General features: G+C 35.7%; 1 protein-coding gene across 1 annotated transcript in view; it reads left to right on the top strand.

Annotated features, from left to right (window-relative positions):
- Positions 1–4,769: 4,769 nt before the first annotated feature.
- Positions 4,770–19,190, top strand: part of LOC127632459 (voltage-dependent calcium channel subunit alpha-2/delta-3-like) — a 92,310-nt gene continuing 77,889 nt past the window's right edge. Inside the window, exons 1-5 of the mRNA XM_052111037.1 lie at positions 4,770–4,897; positions 5,684–5,765; positions 12,385–12,501; positions 14,226–14,285; positions 17,134–17,296. Of these exons, the coding sequence (XP_051966997.1) occupies positions 4,770–4,897; positions 5,684–5,765; positions 12,385–12,501; positions 14,226–14,285; positions 17,134–17,296 (550 nt within the window). The remainder of the gene's footprint in view (positions 4,898–5,683; positions 5,766–12,384; positions 12,502–14,225; positions 14,286–17,133; positions 17,297–19,190) is intronic.

Genomic DNA, 19,190 nt, shown 5'->3' on the forward strand with positions numbered 1-19,190 from the left:
GGCCCCATGTGGGCATTCTGTGGGCAAGCCCACAGTGGGCTTGCCCACAGAAAACCCACACAGGCCCCCAGTGGGTTAGTCCATGCGGGGCCCATAGTCGTTTTGCCCATTTGGGCCCACATGAGGATTTACTGTGGGCAACCCACAGTGGGCTTGCCTACAGAAAACCCACACAGGCCCCCAGTGGGTTAGCCCATTAGGGGCCCATAGCAGTTTTGCCCATTTGGACCCACATGAGGATTTACTGTGGGCAACCCACATTTAGCATATAGTTAAAAATAGTTACATTTTTTGTTAAAAAATTGTTAAAAAGTTAAATATTTTATGTGGGTCTTTTTTAATTGGTTGCCAGATTTTGTCACAAACCCAACTAATCTCATATGGTATAGCCTACAATTTTTTGGGTGGGAGATATAGTCCCATCCAATGATCATTAAGCTGTAAAATAGATAAAATCAATTCATGATATTTTTTTTATTATTATTATTTTACTAAAATAAATGTTATTGTATCTGTTGTTATTAAAATATACAATTATAAACTCAATTATGCTCAAGAAACATTTCAGTTGTGCTGCTTAACATTTTTGTGGAACAATGATGTGGTAAGATTAAAAAAGACAGATATTAATATTTTTATTCATCAAGGATGCATTCAATTGAACAAAAGTGACAGAAGACATTTATGAAGTTACAAAAGATTTCTATTCAATAAATGCTTTAATAAAATTAATAAATGCTGTTTATTAAACTGAAAAAGTATACATTTCTACAAAAATGTTAAGCAGCAAAAACAGTTTTCAACATTGATCAATTGTAATAATATTTTACAATTTTTACTTTACTGTTTGATGAAATAAATGCAGCCTTGGTGAGCACAAGACTTCTTATAAAATCTTAACTTCATACATGTTTAGTAAAACTTATGTTAGGTAATTGACTTCTTTGTCACAGGACAAAAATAGCCTTGACTGCTGTCATGAATGGGCCTACATATGTAGTATGAGAACTTAATATTAAAAGCCTAGTTTATGGGAGACAAAGAAGCAAATACAATTTACAAATACAAGTGTGGGGTGGGGGTGGGGCACCACCACCACCACCACCACCACCACCACGAGTTTACCATTTAAAGAATTAACATGGATTATGGCAGTTAAAAAACACTAGACACTTGCAGGCTGGATAATTTAAATACATTCATTTAATTTTTTTTATTATTTTTCCTTGCATGCCAGGTAGACATAAAAGGTAGGTATATATATATATATATATATATATATATATATATATATATATAAAATACATTAATATTGTAATATTATAATAAATTAATTTTTTAAAAATGATAAAAATATACTTTACAACTTTACACCTCGCGTGCAAGGCCCGCGAAAGAACCTGGAAGCCGGTATAAAAGCTCTGATCAACGGCAATCAAGTGCACAGCACGTCGACGACTCCATCTGTGGACATCCTGACTGTACTGAAGACATCCTGAAGAAAGAGGTTTCCTGAGGTAAAATACTTTTTAAACTATTGTATTCAAATAACTTAAAACTTATAACTCCAATACAAATATCAATGACAATTTTAAGAAAACGTATATCAATGAAAAAAGGACACAGGCGGTCTGAGGGAATTTGTTTTTCTTAGGCTATTGCAGTTTCAAACACATTAATAATAATAATATAACCCGTCTTCATATTTTATATAAAACCCAATTAATTATCAATTGACGGACTACCTTTTACCAACTCTAATGTTCACGTAAACGGGTTTTGCTACCGTCTACACCGTCAATAACCGTTAATGTCGTTATATCTGTGTGACGTCATTTGGGCATTTGCGCTAATGGAGAATATCTGGTCAAATTGAAAATATCATATTTCCAAATTTCACTAAATTAAATGTCAGTCATTTTTAAATACCAAGGAGTTGTTTTCATGGTGAAACCTCCAAACATTTATTGCGGTCAAGCCAGCCGCCACTTCGAAATGAGCGGCCGCACCTATATTTCGTGGTGCGCGTATACACTGGTTATTGCGGTATGACCGTCAGAACTAAAACAGGTTAAATTCCTGCTAAGGCAATTTCACATGCATTCATTTATTCTGTCTGTCTGTCTGTCAGAAAGACAGAACGAAAGAAAAGAAAGATTTTAGCACACCTCACAACCTGTCACTGCATGATATATTGAATTCCAAAATAAGAGCCCCCCCAAAACTCATATATTACCTTTTTTGTCCATACATTCAGAAAATCATAAAAATAAAAGTCCTAGCTTCCACAGACCAATTTCACCTCAGGTGGGGAGGACACCTTCTCAAGGTGTGAACTACAATGTTTCAGGACATTCTGATGTTGTATTCCAAAATAAGAGCCCCCAAAACTCGAATATTAGATGTTTTGTTTAATAGTTCCAAAATAACGCCACAGCCAAACGGTTATGCGCCTGCGTCTCCAGACAATAGAGTGGTGCTGAAGAGTTTGAATTTGAACGATTCAGTGAGTCACTCCTTAACACACATATTTGGTATTTAACACCTCTTTAAAAGCCTGCTAAATTAATAAATGCATTTAAATAAATAAAGTTTTGTACTTTTTCACTACAGTTTCAGTATAGCTGTACTGTGAATATACTAATGTGTTACTGCTTTAATTTAGGCAAGTATCTGGCAACAGTTGGGGGTACAAGCCCAACCTCCAACACCAGACGTATTCTGGTCTGCATGCTGACCACCTCACTTGCCCAGCAACTGTGCTGGAAGGGCTCTGGCCAGAAGATGGCCTTTGGGCAGATGTTGGTCTGCAAAGCAGTTATAGGTACAGTATATAATGTTTATATGTGATAAGCCCGTATAACAGGAATAAAAATATAATAAATGGGAAGGAAAAATCAGTAGTCAGGTGTAAATGTACAGTAAATGAACAATGTTTGATCTGTCTCCATGTTTCCTGTAGCCAGTAATCCTCGTCAAAGTGCAAAGGAGGTTGAAATGGCGTAACAGTACTTGAACAACCCTTATTTTGTTTTTAACATTTGTATTTCAATTGATCCTTTCTCACTTAGATGCTGTGACAAAAAGCAGCCAAGCCACTGCATGCGAGGTGGAAGCGTCCATAAAAGCGTGGCTCCGTAATGCAAGGGACAGAGATGGGGGAAGGCAAGGAAGGGCCAGAACTGCAGTGAGGGAAATACCTACTGAGGGGATTGGTTTTTAATTTACTTTCATATGTGTTTTAAATATTCTGTGGTTCTGTTTTTGTGTGTTTATTGCTGTTTTAAACTGCTCTATTGCTTTTTTATTGCTGGTTAAAAATAAATCTCAATGTATTATTATTAATTATAATTATTATTAATGTCTGTAAATAAATTATTTAAAAAAAAACATGACCCTCGATTTATTGCTGCTACCTTTAACAAGTGCAATTGTTCTGTATATAGTAAAGTACCCACACTCCGTGTGCTCAAACTTTGCACCTACACCCACAGTGTGCCCACATCCAGCCCACATGAGGGCCCACTCTAATTTGGGCTGTCCCACTAGGGCCCCACCTGGACCCCATAGTGTGGGGCCCACGCGTGCCCCACATTTCACACCGGTATTGGGCCCACATGGGCCCCTAAGGGGTTTGCTGTGGGCCCACAACTGGCCCCAATGGGGGCCCACTCTACTTACTGTGGGCCTGCCCACAGTCAGCCCACACTTTGGGGTGTACCACTGGGGCCCCACCTGGGTCCCATAGTGTGGTGCCCACACGTGCCCCGCATTTCGCGCCGGTATCTGGGCCCACAGTGGGCTGCCCGCAATGGCCCCAAACGGGCCCCAATGGAGCATGTTTGCTGGGTTTGTTTATTTAAAAAACAAATTTTATTAATAGTGGTTAAGTAAAATAAAATGACATCGAAATACCAGCAGGTGAGTATAAATGGTATGCACATTAAGCCTGAACTCAGACTTAGCCTGATAGTTAGCCTGCCCCGGACCAGGTTAATTTGCCAGCATAAGTTGCCGGGGTAACTGAGTTTGAACTTTTTTAAGTTTGATTTATGAAACCGAATCTACCAAAAATAAGCCTGACTAACCGAAATAAGCCTGGCTTATACTCTAATCTTGGTTTATGGAACAGCCCCCTGGTTGAGTTAATATTCCTGTATATCTACGGAAACAGCAATATTCCTTATTCACGCTAGCGCCATCTTTGATTTTTAATGGGAACGACAAGGAGGCTGTGAAGGACAGACTTATCATCTCTTCAATGGCACGAACGGTATAAAGCTGTAAAAATCTCCTTGACCACATCTTATTTTCCTCCACTCATGTTGTCAGTAGTTCTTTGTATGCTGAATGTTATTGGAAATATATTTTATCTATGTTTTGTCTGCGGAACGATCCAAAAACTCTTTAAACTGCAGTACAGCCCAGTGAAGAGACTACAAGTCTATCCCTTACAGCCTTGTTGTTATTGATGGTGCTAGCGTGAATAAGGTCTATGCAGAATTATGTAACGTAAGACAGGAAAAATACTTGAAATGGAAAGTCTGGTTAAGAAGTCTTGGTTGTGTTTATTTGGGGGGAGGGGACACGAGGTCGCGGCTTGTGTGACAGCTAGGCGGAGAGACTGAAACTCCGGAGGCAGCACACGCATTGGGGTGGGCAGATCTGATGATGAATCGGCGCTCGGTGCTGTTTTTTTTAACCGACTGGAAAGAGAGAGGGAGAGACAGCCGGTTCCGTTGCAGCGGGAGAAATTTTGGGGGGCAAACATGCAGCGGAACCGGAGGATTCCACTGATGCACGCGCGCTCCGCGAGCTGCCTGCTCTTCTGTGTGCTGAACGCGTGCTGGACGGCGGCGGAGGTGCGGGGGTCCCAATCAGAGATACCCTTATCAGCGTGAGTAGCATGCAATATACGTAGAACATATAAAAGAGGCCCTAACAGTTGCATTTAATAATAATAATAATTATATATGTATATATATATATATATATATAATTCAGACATTTATGTGTAGAGAGGATAAAACTATCCTTGTTGATGGCTTTGGTAGTTTTTTGTTTGTTTGATCTACAGTGCAAATATATAGTAATAGTTTTTTATAATAGTTATTTATATAATATATATGGCATAATGTATGACATGTAGGCCTAGTCTAAATAAGCAGAATATAGAGCAAAAGCCTTGATTATTGTATTCAATATACACTTCTAAATAATGATTTGGTGGTCTTTTTAGGATCTAGTTATTTCTAGAGTGCAAATATGAAAGGCTTCTGCAGTTCACATTTCATTATATAAATATCTGCAAATAGAGAAGAAGCCTTATGCATAGTGTAAAATAATTGCATTTAATGTCTATTTATAAAAAGAGAGTAAAACGATCATTTATGGTGGCTTCAGTGGTATGTTAAAGATCTAGTTATTACTATAAGAACTAATTTTTTTCTTAAGTTGGCATAAATGAGAAACATTTATGAAAAAAAACCTGTATCATATGGATAATTTAACATAAACACCCTAATTCTTGTCTATATAAAGGAAACAATTCTCATTTATTACATTAGCTTTTGCCAACTGTTTTATTCCTAATTTGTCATTATAATATTGCTCAAACTTTCTGGCATATGGTGGCATAATTTGTTGTGATTTTGTGTGATTAAAAGAGTTCTTCCCCCAACAGGGTTAAACTATGGGCTTCAGCGTTTGGTGGTGAAATAAAATCAATAGCGTCAAAATACTCAGGATCTCAACTCTTACAAAAGGTATTTCCCCTCACACACACACATACGCTGACACACATCTCTCCTTGGCTTACATGAATACAGCGGGTTTGCTGTACAACATTCAGGTGTATAATCAGAGACTCGAGTGAGTAAGTGTGTATGAGGGGGGTGTTTTGGATAAGGCTCATTTCATTCAGTTTCTCTCCCCCAATCTGTCTCTTGTGCCTTCCAACACCTGGAGAGCTGGAAGAGATAAATAGAATAATTGAATGTGTGAATAAATGACAAAGGAGCATCTAATGATGCAGAACACACTTTGGCCACACCGTGTCAGCAGAGAGACTTAAATTATGAACTGAGCGTTTCAAATCTTTGTAAGTTTTAGAGGCTTCTGATTTTGAGGCTTACGTTTTGATTTTAGGCATTTACAGGCATAAAATGTTGTACTTTTCTTAAGATTGAATACATTATTATGCTCTTTCATTTTGGACTGTAAAAGCTGTAAAAAGGGGAAATTACAAGCTGACATATGGTATAAATCAGGTTTCCATTAGCATAAAACAACTCTTGTGTTTATTAAATTGTATGCATTTTTCCAGCTCTTTATTTTGAAGTGTAGACTAAAAATAATATGGTCACTATAGTTTTGTTTACATTGTGGTGTCTTTTTGGTATAATCAATCATTTTTATTTTCGATATGGCAACGATTCCCTACTGATTACACAATACCAGATAAGCCTACAACAGAAAAATTGGACAAAAAATACTAATATTAATATTTTCATAGTAAAATTCACATATATTGACTGCTGTTGTGTGACATACAGTAGTGCTGATGTTTGCAGATAAAGGTACACCTAGACAGTGTTGTAGATATTAGTGTTATTTGAATGCACAATGCACTGCCATTATATACTACAGAACATATTTCATTTCCTGTCAGTTTCTGTTGTAGGAAAAACAGTGATGTATGTTTGGAGATCTCTCTAAAGTATTAATAAGTCTCTCAGTGTTGTTGTGAGATAAGAGCAGAGCTCTCACCATCAACACACATATTATCATTGTAATTACCTTCTCACAGAATGTGCATACGTGACTCCTCAACTGAACTACCTTGGGTTTGTTTATAAAACAGCAAAAATTAATGAAACTGAGGTTTGTAGAATAACAGCTTAGAATTATGGCAGTGTTCATGTGTGATTTCGTTGTGAGTGCGAGGTATATAAAGATTCTCTAAATTACTGTATCTGTCTCTCTCTCTCTCCCTTTGTGTATGTGAGTTTGTGTACAGTAGAAATAGTACATATAATAGTCAGTTACCTAAAACAAATGAATTTTTATTTAATGACTGATCTGAGACCAGTGTTGTCTTAAATTCTCTCGTAATAAAGAAAAAGTTCACCCAGAAAATTTTATTCTGTCATTATTATATATATTTACCATTATGTCATTCCAAACCTGTATGCATTTATTTGTTCTGTGGAGAATTTGTAATTTTTTTTTTGAAGAATCTTAACAGCTCTTTTGCAAACAACAAAAACCCGTAGTGACCACATCCATGAAGCATCTAAATGGACAAAAAAATAGAAGTACCTTAAAAGTAGTCCAAATCAATTGTGCGCTATATTCTTTAGTCTTCTAAAACTATATGATAGCTTTGTGTAAGGAACAGACCATGTTTGACCAAGTTCAGAATATCGCAAATCGGAATCGCAAAAACAATTCTAGAATAAAGCAGCATTTGCATCCATGTTTTTAAGAAAGAAAAAAATCGGCACTTCTCTGCGCGCAGGTATTTGTGTGTGTAGGCGCTTTGTATTTTCCCCCTCTGGGCTTGTCGTAGGTAAGATGCGTCAGCTTCGCTTATTGTCAGTGTTTAGTTTCAGTTTCTTCAGTGATCTGCATAAAAAAAAGTTGTGTCTCCAAACGTGCATCCTTTTCTTCCTTTGTTTTTATTTATTGCACGGCGCGAGCTCTGTCCAAATACCCTTGACTGAGTTTTGTCTGAAATGCTTCTGAAATCACGTCCAGAGGTGGTTTGAGGGATCAGATTTATATCTGTTTGCAATTTGTCTTGAAGGGCATTTACACTTGGTCTTTTCTAGTGTGTAAAATACCCCCATATAGGAATATATTGTTTAAATGTATTTTCATCGTGCACATGTCTTCTTATTGAATAAAAAGTTTATCCACTTTAAATGAGTGTATACGATTTTAATGGAATTTGGGAGATTTTATTTACATCTTGGTGTTTCCATTCAGCATTGCTATTGCAATATCCCATAAAATTTGCATAAAAATATGTGGACGGAAACCCAGCTAATGACATTAAATCTGGTAGTGCAACACACTATTTTTGATTTGCGGACATTAATGAGATTTCAGAGCTTCGGCACAGGAATAGATTGAATTATGACTTTAGAACAATTTCGGTCTGTTTCTAATATAATACTATTGTATAACTTCAGAAGACATGTAATATAGAGCAAATGTCCTGTGGACAATATTTTAGCATGCTTTTGTGGTTTATCATGCTTTTTTTTTGTCCAATTTGTTACAAATTTAATTTTTATTTGGAATCTGTTGTTCAGTTCTTAGGTAGCCTAAATCTTCAACCTTAAGGTCATGTCCACACTAATCCGTTAAAGTTTTAAAACTCTGTTTTCAGTTTTCTAAAGGCATCGATTTCCAAAGTACACAGTTATGGAGAGCGTTTTCTAAAGTCTCACTTTTTTCAGAGCTGTTCCAGTGTGAATGAGAGCCATATACATCATGAAATTAATGCGTTTTCTAAGTGTGGACGTGGCCTAAGTGTTAATAATGAACTTGTTCCATCATCCAACCAAGAATTCCTCTTACATTTACACATTGTAAAATGTCCCAACCAGTTGTGTTCTCTCATCATTGCTGTTTCTGCCTATGTTTGCACTTTTCCCCCATCATCTTGCTCAGTGGGCGTGACCGATGGGTGGGGCACATGGCCAATAAACTGTCTTTCCGAGGAGGTGGAAGCAGAATGGGAGGGATGAGGCAGCAGGCCGGTTCATTAAGGAGGATCGTTAAGGGTGATCATTAAGCTTGTTATGCAAAATTACCTGATTTTTACACAGACGAAAAACAGCCATACAAATGTCACCCTTTGTTGCTTCTAATTGTGTTTTATTGCTGAAGTTTCAACATCGTAGCAACAAAATAACAGATTGTTCAAATACATTACCATTAAGCACCATTACAGTGAACAATTTTGCAGCATCTTGAGAATATTATTGCAAAAACCTTGTTAATGTTTGCAATGTCTTGTCCAAATGCTGTGTAGGAACATACGGAAGAGTCGGGTACACTCCCCGGGACTGGTGTTTATGAATCAGTGGGACGATCATCACTATTGATGAGTGCAGTATTAATGGCTTTGATTATGGCTTTTTGGACTGGGGAGGGTGCCGGGAAAGAGGGTGAGGGGTGGGGAGGCAGGACAAGCGTGAAATGAACTGTTCTGCCTCAATAACTCTCCATGGTCTCTCTCTCTTAAAGGGGTAATTTGCTGTATGGTGTCGAGATGTGTGTGTGCGAAGGGGGTGGTGGTGTAGGAAACATGTTTGGAGCGCGATGTGTGAAAGTGTTTTCATGGAATTTGATGTCCTATATTGTCTAAAAAAGTGTATTTGTAAGGTCCTGTAACTGGTCACCTTTAATTTTTAAGCAGTTTCCCCCATTTTTAATTAGATATTTTCTATTTATTTGAATATTGTTTTTTCAATAACGGGTCTACTGATCATTTATTTTTATAACATTATATTATTATTGATTATTAATTATTGTAATGTTATTATTGTAAATATTTGTATATTCATAATGGAAATTATATTTTTTATTTTTTGTAAAATTATATCTTATTGTATTAAAAACAGAAATACATCACCAATTCAAAATTAGTTCTAGAGATAGAAACTTAAACTTAAAAATAATCTGTACTATCAGTCGTGAAAAATAGTATTTATTTTTTATAATCTATCAATATTTTAAATCAAATTTTTACTTTACTAGCTCCTTTTAAATGGTCTTGATGTGACAATGCATTTTAAATGCATTTTAAAAAGTGAACATACAGGTATTCCATGTAGTCTCAATTAATATAATCATAAAAGCTACATGCACAATTATTATAAAAAAATAAATAAATAAAAAAAAATAGCAAAATGCTGTTTAAAATAGTTTTAGATGAGATAGTTGCAGATCGAGTATAGCATGTTACATAGGACATGTCAAGTTTCCAAAAGTAGTTCATAACAACAAGACATATGGCTACCTTCCTAAAATAATAGGATCCTAAGTCATTTTTTTAAGAAAACACAAAAAACTTTTTTTTATTATTATTATTATTATTTTTATTTATTTTTATCAGAAAGGCTTTTTTGTAAGTAGGTGTTTCCATTGAATTCCATGTAGTCTTGAAATAAAGAAAAAAAGATAGAGAGACATGTACGTTTGAATATCTGTTTTGCTTACTTAGTCCTTTTTTTAACGGCTGTGTTGTAAAGCCTGTGTTGTTTGACGCTGTACCTGTGTGTGTTAAAATCACAATGCCCGTTGAGTGGTTTTGCTTCAGGTGTCGCTTGTACTGCAGACTCAGCGTTGTCAGTGGTGTAGTTCATTATCCTGACTCGCCCAAGCTTGATACCTTACTATCTTCCTCCTCAATTCTGACTCCATTTCAATAACCTTCCAACAATGAGAGGCCCTTTCGACAAGCCACGCCCAGCTTCCCCAAAGCAGCCCACCCACAACACCTGCCACCGACCAATAACAGACACTGCAGCAGCAGCTCCAACAATGACGGACACGAGATTGAGCGGGAGAGAATTTGTCTTATCAGCCAATCAGACCGCGGCTGTGGTACTGAACTCGAGGAGAACGATCGCTGTAAACAAAGACTATGCTGCTGACTGCAGGTCATAGAGACTCGTGGAGCCCTGCGCTTCCAGCCCCCGTCTGTCCATCACTGTCTTGCGTAATTTTTCGATTTGTCTTGTCACTCCCTCCATCTTTCACTACAACACGCGACTGCCTCCGGCAGATTTACATACGTCTACATGTCCACCATCCCAGTTTACTATTTTCTGATCATTGACAAATTGTCATGCAGGTTATTGATTTCTGAAACACATGTCTGTTTGCAGCGTATGGTTTTTGTCTATAATATGGCAAAAAGAAAAGATCATATTGGGTCATCCACCTCTATCTAAATTGCCATCTATGGGGATTTTACATTGAGTATTGTAGAAATAAAAAATATTACAATATTTTTAGAAACAGTAGATTTTTTTATTGATGGATTTATTGGTGGAGCTTCCTAAATTATCTATGTGAGATATTATGTGAGAAATTCTAAACCTCAACGCGAAATACACAGCATAAATAGAAATGTCTGTTTCGAGAAGCGATCGCTTTATTCACCATCAGAATAAATGAGCAGTATTTAAAAAGGAGCTCAAAAATATAGCTCACGGTTAATATTAGTGCAAATAATTTAGTTTTCATTTATTTTAATATGTGGAATATCGTTGTTCTCTTAATATTATAATGTTTCCAATGTGTTTATTTAGATTTTAAAATACAATACACTGTAAAAAACACGATTAACAAATATTAACTGTAAAATATAGGCCTACAGTAAAATGTTTTAATATATTTTAAAAGACAATACAGTAGTTTTTACCAAAAAAAAATGATGTAAATTTAAATGTAAAAAGTAAGATTTTCCTGTATAATTAATGGTAAAAAGAACAAGAGACTACATGTACCTTTTTACAGTAAATTATTGTTAAAATTACAGTAAAAAAAACGGTAATCGGGCATTGCCACAGTTCCCTGCATGACCCATTACATTTCATTATATTTTATGGGAATAGTTATGTTTCATCATATTTTTAATATCAGTTACACTGGGGTGTTCTGTGTTATATTTGATGTAATTTAGTTCATGTTTACTGCATTATTTAACTCTCATATGTGTTACCATGATGGTGTTTAGTGTTTGTGTGATTGACATTGAGCACTGTCTCTATATGTTTATTAATTCTTAATTGAGGAAGAGCCAATATTGATGAACTTCATGTCATCATGTGCCCTTCTGCACTCACTACGGTGATTAACGAAATACCTTATAAAGTAAACAACAGATTTGTACAGTTTCAGAATATGTTTATGATTTTTTTTTACTGTAAAAGTAACAGTATTTTTATTTTGTTATTTGTTTTTACAGTGCCATGTAAATTACAACCATTTTAATCTGTAAAATGTACAGGTTGTTCTGTAAAGTGGTTTACATTTTAACTGTATTTTTAACATAATTATTCTGGCAACCACAGCTGAGATTTGTTTTGTAAAAACAACAGAATATTTTTTTTGACAGTGTATTAATTTAATTGCCAGATAAGCTGCATTAAAACACGTCATGAGTTTTTACAAGTGTTAATGGACTTATAGAGAACTTTGTGTGCATTTGTGATTTTAAAGGTAGGCCTATTTGTGTTTTTTAGATCGTTTTTTTATTCTTTTATCGTTCACTGGATCTAATCCAGCCTTGAGCACACGTATCGCGCACAAATAACATTTCCCACTGTTCTTCTTCTTTTTAATTCATTTGTTTATCTTTAGAAATACAAGGAATATGAGAAGTCGGTGCGAATAGAGGACATTAACGGTGCAAAACTTGTGAAGAACCTTGCGCAGAATATGGAGGAAATGTTTCGAAGGAAAGCGGAGGCCACAAGAGTAAGTCTAAACTTTGATTGTAGACTGATTTTTTATTCATTAAAAGTAAGAGGAAAATAAGTTCTTAAATCTATTTCGGGTTTTCAGCAATTTTCCAACAAATATTAGAGCCTTAATAAAAAAAAAATATATCTATCCTTTAATAAATAGGCTACAATGTAATAAGTAGGCCTAAAATAGTATACCTAAAATAATAGGCAAAAATAAGTAGGCCTAATGATTATTATTAGCCTTTTAGGGTATAGACTTATTGTTGTTGCCGCTGATGTTTTGTAGCTATATAGCCTATTGTGTAAGAATTCTGCACGAATTGTGTAAAGGTTTCATTCAGAATTTTTCATCTCTCATTTATTGTCTTTGATGCAGCACTTTACGACTAAGATGTTTATTACCAACGTATAAACGCATCTCGATTAAAGCGTGTCCCTTCTATGGTATACCGTAGAAGACCATATTTCCCACCCAGTCTATAATTGCCTGTGTGTGCGTGTGTGGAGGAGATAGTCTTATCTAACTCCTGCAGATACACATTGTCATTCTCCCTCTAAGTTTATGGTGCAATGGAGTCGGTTTACCATGAAAGGTTAAAATAATCCTAAAATACACCTCATCCATGTGTACTGATTTGATAAAACGAATGCACGTGTATTTGTGGAAAACACACAAATCTGCACTTTTGCCGGATTTGAAAGAAAGCTGATGCATTTAAACCACAGAAACGTTGACCCGGAGTATTTTACCTAATTTTTTTAATTTTCTTTTTATTAATTTTTTGCATTTTTTGGTTTTCTATTTAGGCTACTCTTCTGTCATTTTCGGGGAACATTCGTCTCGCGCAAGACTCCGAAAATGTAAATAAATAAATGAATAAAAGGGCTCCCTTCTCTAAACAGTTGCTAACCTCATTTTCATTTTACTACCGAGCAACTTTGTGTAGGCCTATTTTCAGAGGGCGTTTATAAAGTTGCAAGCCTTGTTTTTGTTTATGTTGCTATGATTTCCTCGAAACACGACAGATATACATTTTTTCTAAAGCGCTTTGCGGATTGGAAGCAATTATAGCACTAGTAACTAAACATACACGCCAGCACTTTTCAATGACGACAAAGCATACGCTGTCCTAGCGTGTCAGCGTCTCTCTCTCTCTCTCTCTCTCTCTCTCTCTCTCTCTCTCTCTCTCTCTCTCTCTCTCTCTCTCTCTCTCTCTCTCTCTCTCTCTCTCTCTCTCTCTCATATACGTAGCTTGTGTGAGTTCAGATTGAGCGCAAGGAAACAACACAAGAAAGAATAAAATAATCTTTTTTTTTTTTTGCCCTGTTTTTCTCTACATTTAAACATTTAAAATAACTTTAATGAATGAATCATTTACTAAATAAAAATAAAAAAACAGTCCTTGTCCATTCTATAGGCCTACTACAATAGCCCATGAATCAAAGTATCATTACTTTTCTAACTAGCTGTTTTGAATGTCTAATACTTAAAGATAGCTATATAAATAGTGACTATAAATATAGATACTGTACATGGATGTAACAAAAGTTATTATAAAGTTTTTAAAGAGAGTCTTTGAGATATTTAAAGAGTAAAAACATATATGCATGTTTAAAATCTGCTGCATAAACCCATGTGATTTGTCAGGAACAAATCTGGATATGCTGCCAATTATGTTAAAACCTGCTACATGGGCCTTTTATTGTTCTCTGTGTCACGTCACTCATGTATAGAGGCTTGTAGAAGCAGCAGAAGAGGCTCATCTTCAGCATGAGGAAAACCCTGACCTACAGGTGAGAGAGTGTCAGTTATGTATTTGCTGCATTATAAGAGGAAATTTCAGGACCATGGACAGATCTCATTCACATGGAACATAAATACAGTATAAAAAGTATACACATAATATGGTATATTTATATGAATGTTCCATGTTTTGATTAAAATTTAACAGAATGTAATCGAATCGAATATAACAGAATAGAATCTTATGTGATTTTTTTCTTCTCTTTCTTTAATAAAGCCCCTGCACGTTTTGCTATAACATTGTGGCCTTGCTCTATATGCAAATATCCTGTACATGACCTCCAGCTTAGATATATATATATATATTCATGTGTTGGAAAGCCCTCCCCTCTCCGGACTCCACACTCTGATTAAGATAAATGACTCCATGTTGGCTGTGCTATTCAGGGACAAATGGAAAATTCACTGAATTCACTGAAGCAAAATACGTGTATATAAATATATAATATATAAAATAATGGTTTCCCCCCTCAAATAATGAATGAATGAATGAATTATGCACTCACATGTAGGAAACATTTCCAGCATTCCATATAAACGTAAAAGTTTTTACAAGCTGTGTCCGGATGGTTTTAAAATACCAACAAATCCTTGGCAATATTTAAGGTTTAAGTCTGTCTAGGTGACTAAACGGAACATTACACCCAAGGATGTTTATTTTAGAACTTCAAACTCTCTATTCTTACACACTCGTTTTTACAAACTTATAGCCTACTTTTGCTCATGCTCATGTGACACACAGATCAGTCCTGTTGATTAATAATAATAGTGTATTTATGAGTAATCTGATAGATAGATAGACAGACAGACAGAGAAAGATGATAGATAGATAGATAGATAGATAGATAGATAGATAGATAGATAGATAGATAGATAGATAGATAGATAGATAGATAGATAGATAGATAGATAGATAGATAACAAAATGTAAAACAGTTAAAGAATGGGCAAGGAGGAGGCGAGAACCGGCTTGTCAACATAAATAAATATTTAATGAAAACTCAAAAACACATAAACAAACACACAAGCGGACATGCCCGTAATTCTCTCTCTCTCTCGAACAATCGTCACCGGCCGCCTTTATCCCTCGCGCGCCTCATCAGGCCGATTGGGGACCGGGCGCGCGATATTCCGACCCGGCCCCGCCCTCCTCCGCTCCACACAAAACTTAATTACACCAAATATAAAATAAAATAAAAAAGTGAGAAAAGTATTCTTTTATTGTTATATTATTTAAAAAAAAATCCTCACATGTGTTTATATAAAAACACACCTTTCAGTGAATGCTCTGAGATCGGGTTGAAATAGTTCTGACCATGATGAGAACCAACTGACTCCTGCTCTCGGTCGGGTGTACAGCACCTGCTCCTGGTGTTTGTTGATAACCCTCAAAAGCTTGTCGCAGTACTGTCAGAAATGCTGAGTGTGGAGCGTTTTTCCTCTGCCTCGCTCTGCTCCCCCCCGCCCTCCCCCCAGGGGTGTATCACCAGAGCACCCAGCCATGGTATGAGCTGTCATTGCTGGGCTTTGTAGTAATACCCCCCAAACATGAACGTTTAGCCAAGTGGTGCAATGTGCACACACACACACACACATTGGTGAGGATATCCTTATGAGGACTCTCCACAGACATGATTTTAAACTGTACGAACTATAGGTTCTATCCCCTAACCCTAAACCTAACCCTCACAAAAATCTTTCTGTATTTTTACATTTAAATTTTTTTTTTTTAAATTACGTTTTTTAAGCGATTTCAACACTAGAAATATCATTATAGCCACTTTTATAGCATAATACCCTTGTAATTACCAGATTGTAACCTAAAATACAGGTGAACCACCCAAACCCGCACACACACACACACACACACACACACACACACACACACACATCACTTAATGGTAAACACAAAGGTTTAACCAAGTACACTCACCCTACCGATAGATAGCCTCTTTTCTCAAAATGACTTCTGGTTCAGTAAAGTGAGAGGTAGTGTAATCATGCCGTGCCTCTGGACATGAACTAAATGTTCTTTGTGAGTTATCCTTTATAGTTCGGCCATAGAGTGAGGTGCCAGCATACAAGTTTGTAGCTGTAGAGTTCATACACTGCAATTTTGTTTTAATGGTTTAATTCAAACTGTTTATATTATAAAAAAAAACCCACAGGTAACACTATACAATTAGGTTGTATTCATATATAAGTTATCTTGGTTAATGTTAATTTCAAAATTTTTATAATTAAAATTTGTATGCATTAGCATTGTTTAATGGATTCTGAATTAATATGAACTAACAACGAACAATTGCGTTTTCATAAATTAATATAACCAAGTTAAATACATTCTATAAAATAATAGTGTTCATCGTTAAGGCATTAGATATTATGAACTTATGTTAACAAATAGAACCTTATTGTAAAGATTTACCAAAACAGAAATGAGATCCCTTATGTTTTCTCAGTTGTTTCTCTTAGACAGCAATTGTATTAAATGGAGAGAAAATAGAGTGCTCCTGATTCACATATTTTTATCCTGAGAAAAAGCTTAGTAATTTAAATTATTCCGAGACTAATCTTTTTGAGCTTAAACATAAACATTCATTTTACATCTCTATACCATTAATGGTTTATTAAGTTTAGTAATTCTAAGTAGGTTACATTTTTTTTTTTTTGATAAAAATGAGGTATGATTGTGCATACCACAACCCCAATGAATGAATGTTTGTAATATACACTACTAATATAAAACACTACTAATATAAAACATTCCTTTTTCATTCACTCTTTTTGTGACATGTTCCATAGTTAGTTTATTTGAACTATATTTGTTTCGTACAGTATGAGTATTTCAACGCGGTTCTGATAAACGAAGTGGATGAAGATGGGAACAGTGTGGAGTTGGGAGGAGAGTTCATCCTGGAACCTAACGATCATTTCAATAACCTGTCTGTCAACCTCAGCCTCAGTGTGGTGCAGGTGCCAACCAACATGTACAATAAAGGTATGCATCCTGTTTTTAACTGAGCACACAGAACTTGAAGTTCAATGCTGCCTGCTAAAATCAGAATATGTTTTTTTTTTGTTATTTGGGGCAAATTGTGGAATAATTGTGGTCATTTATATGCAGATTACTGTAGCAGAGAGAGAGAGTGATAAAACAATATGTACCTTCCCTAACAATTTTAAGGTGTTATGTTTTCGATGTTAGAAGTGTGTGACTTTTTGGGATGTTAAAATACCCTCTCTTAATCCACCTTAATATGCAGAAAAAACATAAAGCCATTTATTGACTGATTTTTCAAAAAAGTGTAAACATTGTGGTTGTGTAGTGCTTTCAAACCTTTGGCCTCCAATGGCGTTAGTTTGGGGTAGGACTATGTGTTTGGCTGACCAAATGCAGATTGAAAATATACAATATACATTCTGATATATGTCTTTTACGTATATGCACATAAATATACATAATACACAGGCAGCCAAAAGTTTGGAATTATGTACAGACTTTGATTTTATGGAAAGAAATGTATACTTTTATTCACCAAAGTGGCATTCAACAGATCACAATGTATAGTCAGGACATTATAACGTGAAAAATTACTATAACAATTTGAAAAAAAAAAATTCAGAACTTCTTAAACTACTTCAAAGAGTTCTGATAAAAAAAATCATCCACATTCAGCAATGACAGCTTTGCTGATCCTTGGCATTCTAGCTGTCAGTTTGTTCATAGACTCAGGTAACATTTCACCCCACATTTCCTGTAGCACTTTCCATGGATGGGGCTGTCTTGTCGGGCACTTCTCACTCACCTCAATGTCTAGCTGATCCCACAAAAGCTCAATGGGTTAAGATCCATAACACTCTTTTCCAATTATCTCATCCAATGTCTGTTTCTTTGCCCACTCTAACCTTTTCTTTTTGTTTTTCCGTTTCAAAAGTGGCTTTTTCTTTTCAATTCTTCCCATAAGGCCTGCAACCCTGAGTCTTCTCTTTACTGTTGTACATGAAACTGGTGTTGAGCTGGTAGAATTCAATTAAGCTGTCAGATGAGGACATGTGAGGTGTGTATTTCTCAAACTAGAGACTCTGATGTACTTATCCTCTTGTTTAGTTGTACATCTGGCCTTCCACATCTCTTTCTGTCCTTGTTAGAGCCAGTTGTCCTTTGTCTTTGAAGACTGTAGTGTACGCATTTGTATGAAATCTTCATACAAGCATTGTATAGCTTTCATTCTTCAGAACAATGATTGACTGACAAGTTTCTTGAGAAAGCTGTTTCTTTTTTGCAATTTTTTGACATATCAGTCTATTTTATACTGTGGCATTTCAACAAACAAACACAAAGACAATGTTAAGCTTCATTTAATGAACCAGCTTGTTCAACTGTGATATAATGGCAAGTGATTTTCTAGTACCAAATTAGCAATTTAGCACGATTACTGAAGGATAAGGTGTTGGAGTGATGGCTTCTGGAAATGGAGCCTGTCTAGATTTGATCAAAAATGACTTCTTTCAAATAGTGATGGTGCTGTTTTTAACATCAGTAATATCCTGACTATACTTTGTGATCAGTTGTATGCCACTTTAGTGAATTAAAATTCCAAAACAGCAAAATCTGTACATTATTCCAAACATTTGGCTCACAGTGTATATCATAATAAGATGTGTAACAAATGTGCAATGTACTGTATATAAATGATAAAATAAATTATTTTGCAATTCCATTTGGGAATGACAATGAAATTACCCACTTCACCTTTAAAATGCTTTGTCCTACGCCAGTTTAATATGCTAAATAATAATGCATTCGTAGGTTGATTACCCTAAAAAGTGTAAAAACTGTGGCTCTGTGGCGCTTTTAAATGTTGCTTTGTATGTTTGAGCATCCCGACCTG

Source organism: Xyrauchen texanus, chromosome 39 (assembly GCF_025860055.1).
Source record: "Xyrauchen texanus isolate HMW12.3.18 chromosome 39, RBS_HiC_50CHRs, whole genome shotgun sequence".
Taxonomy (NCBI): domain Eukaryota; kingdom Metazoa; phylum Chordata; class Actinopteri; order Cypriniformes; family Catostomidae; genus Xyrauchen; species Xyrauchen texanus.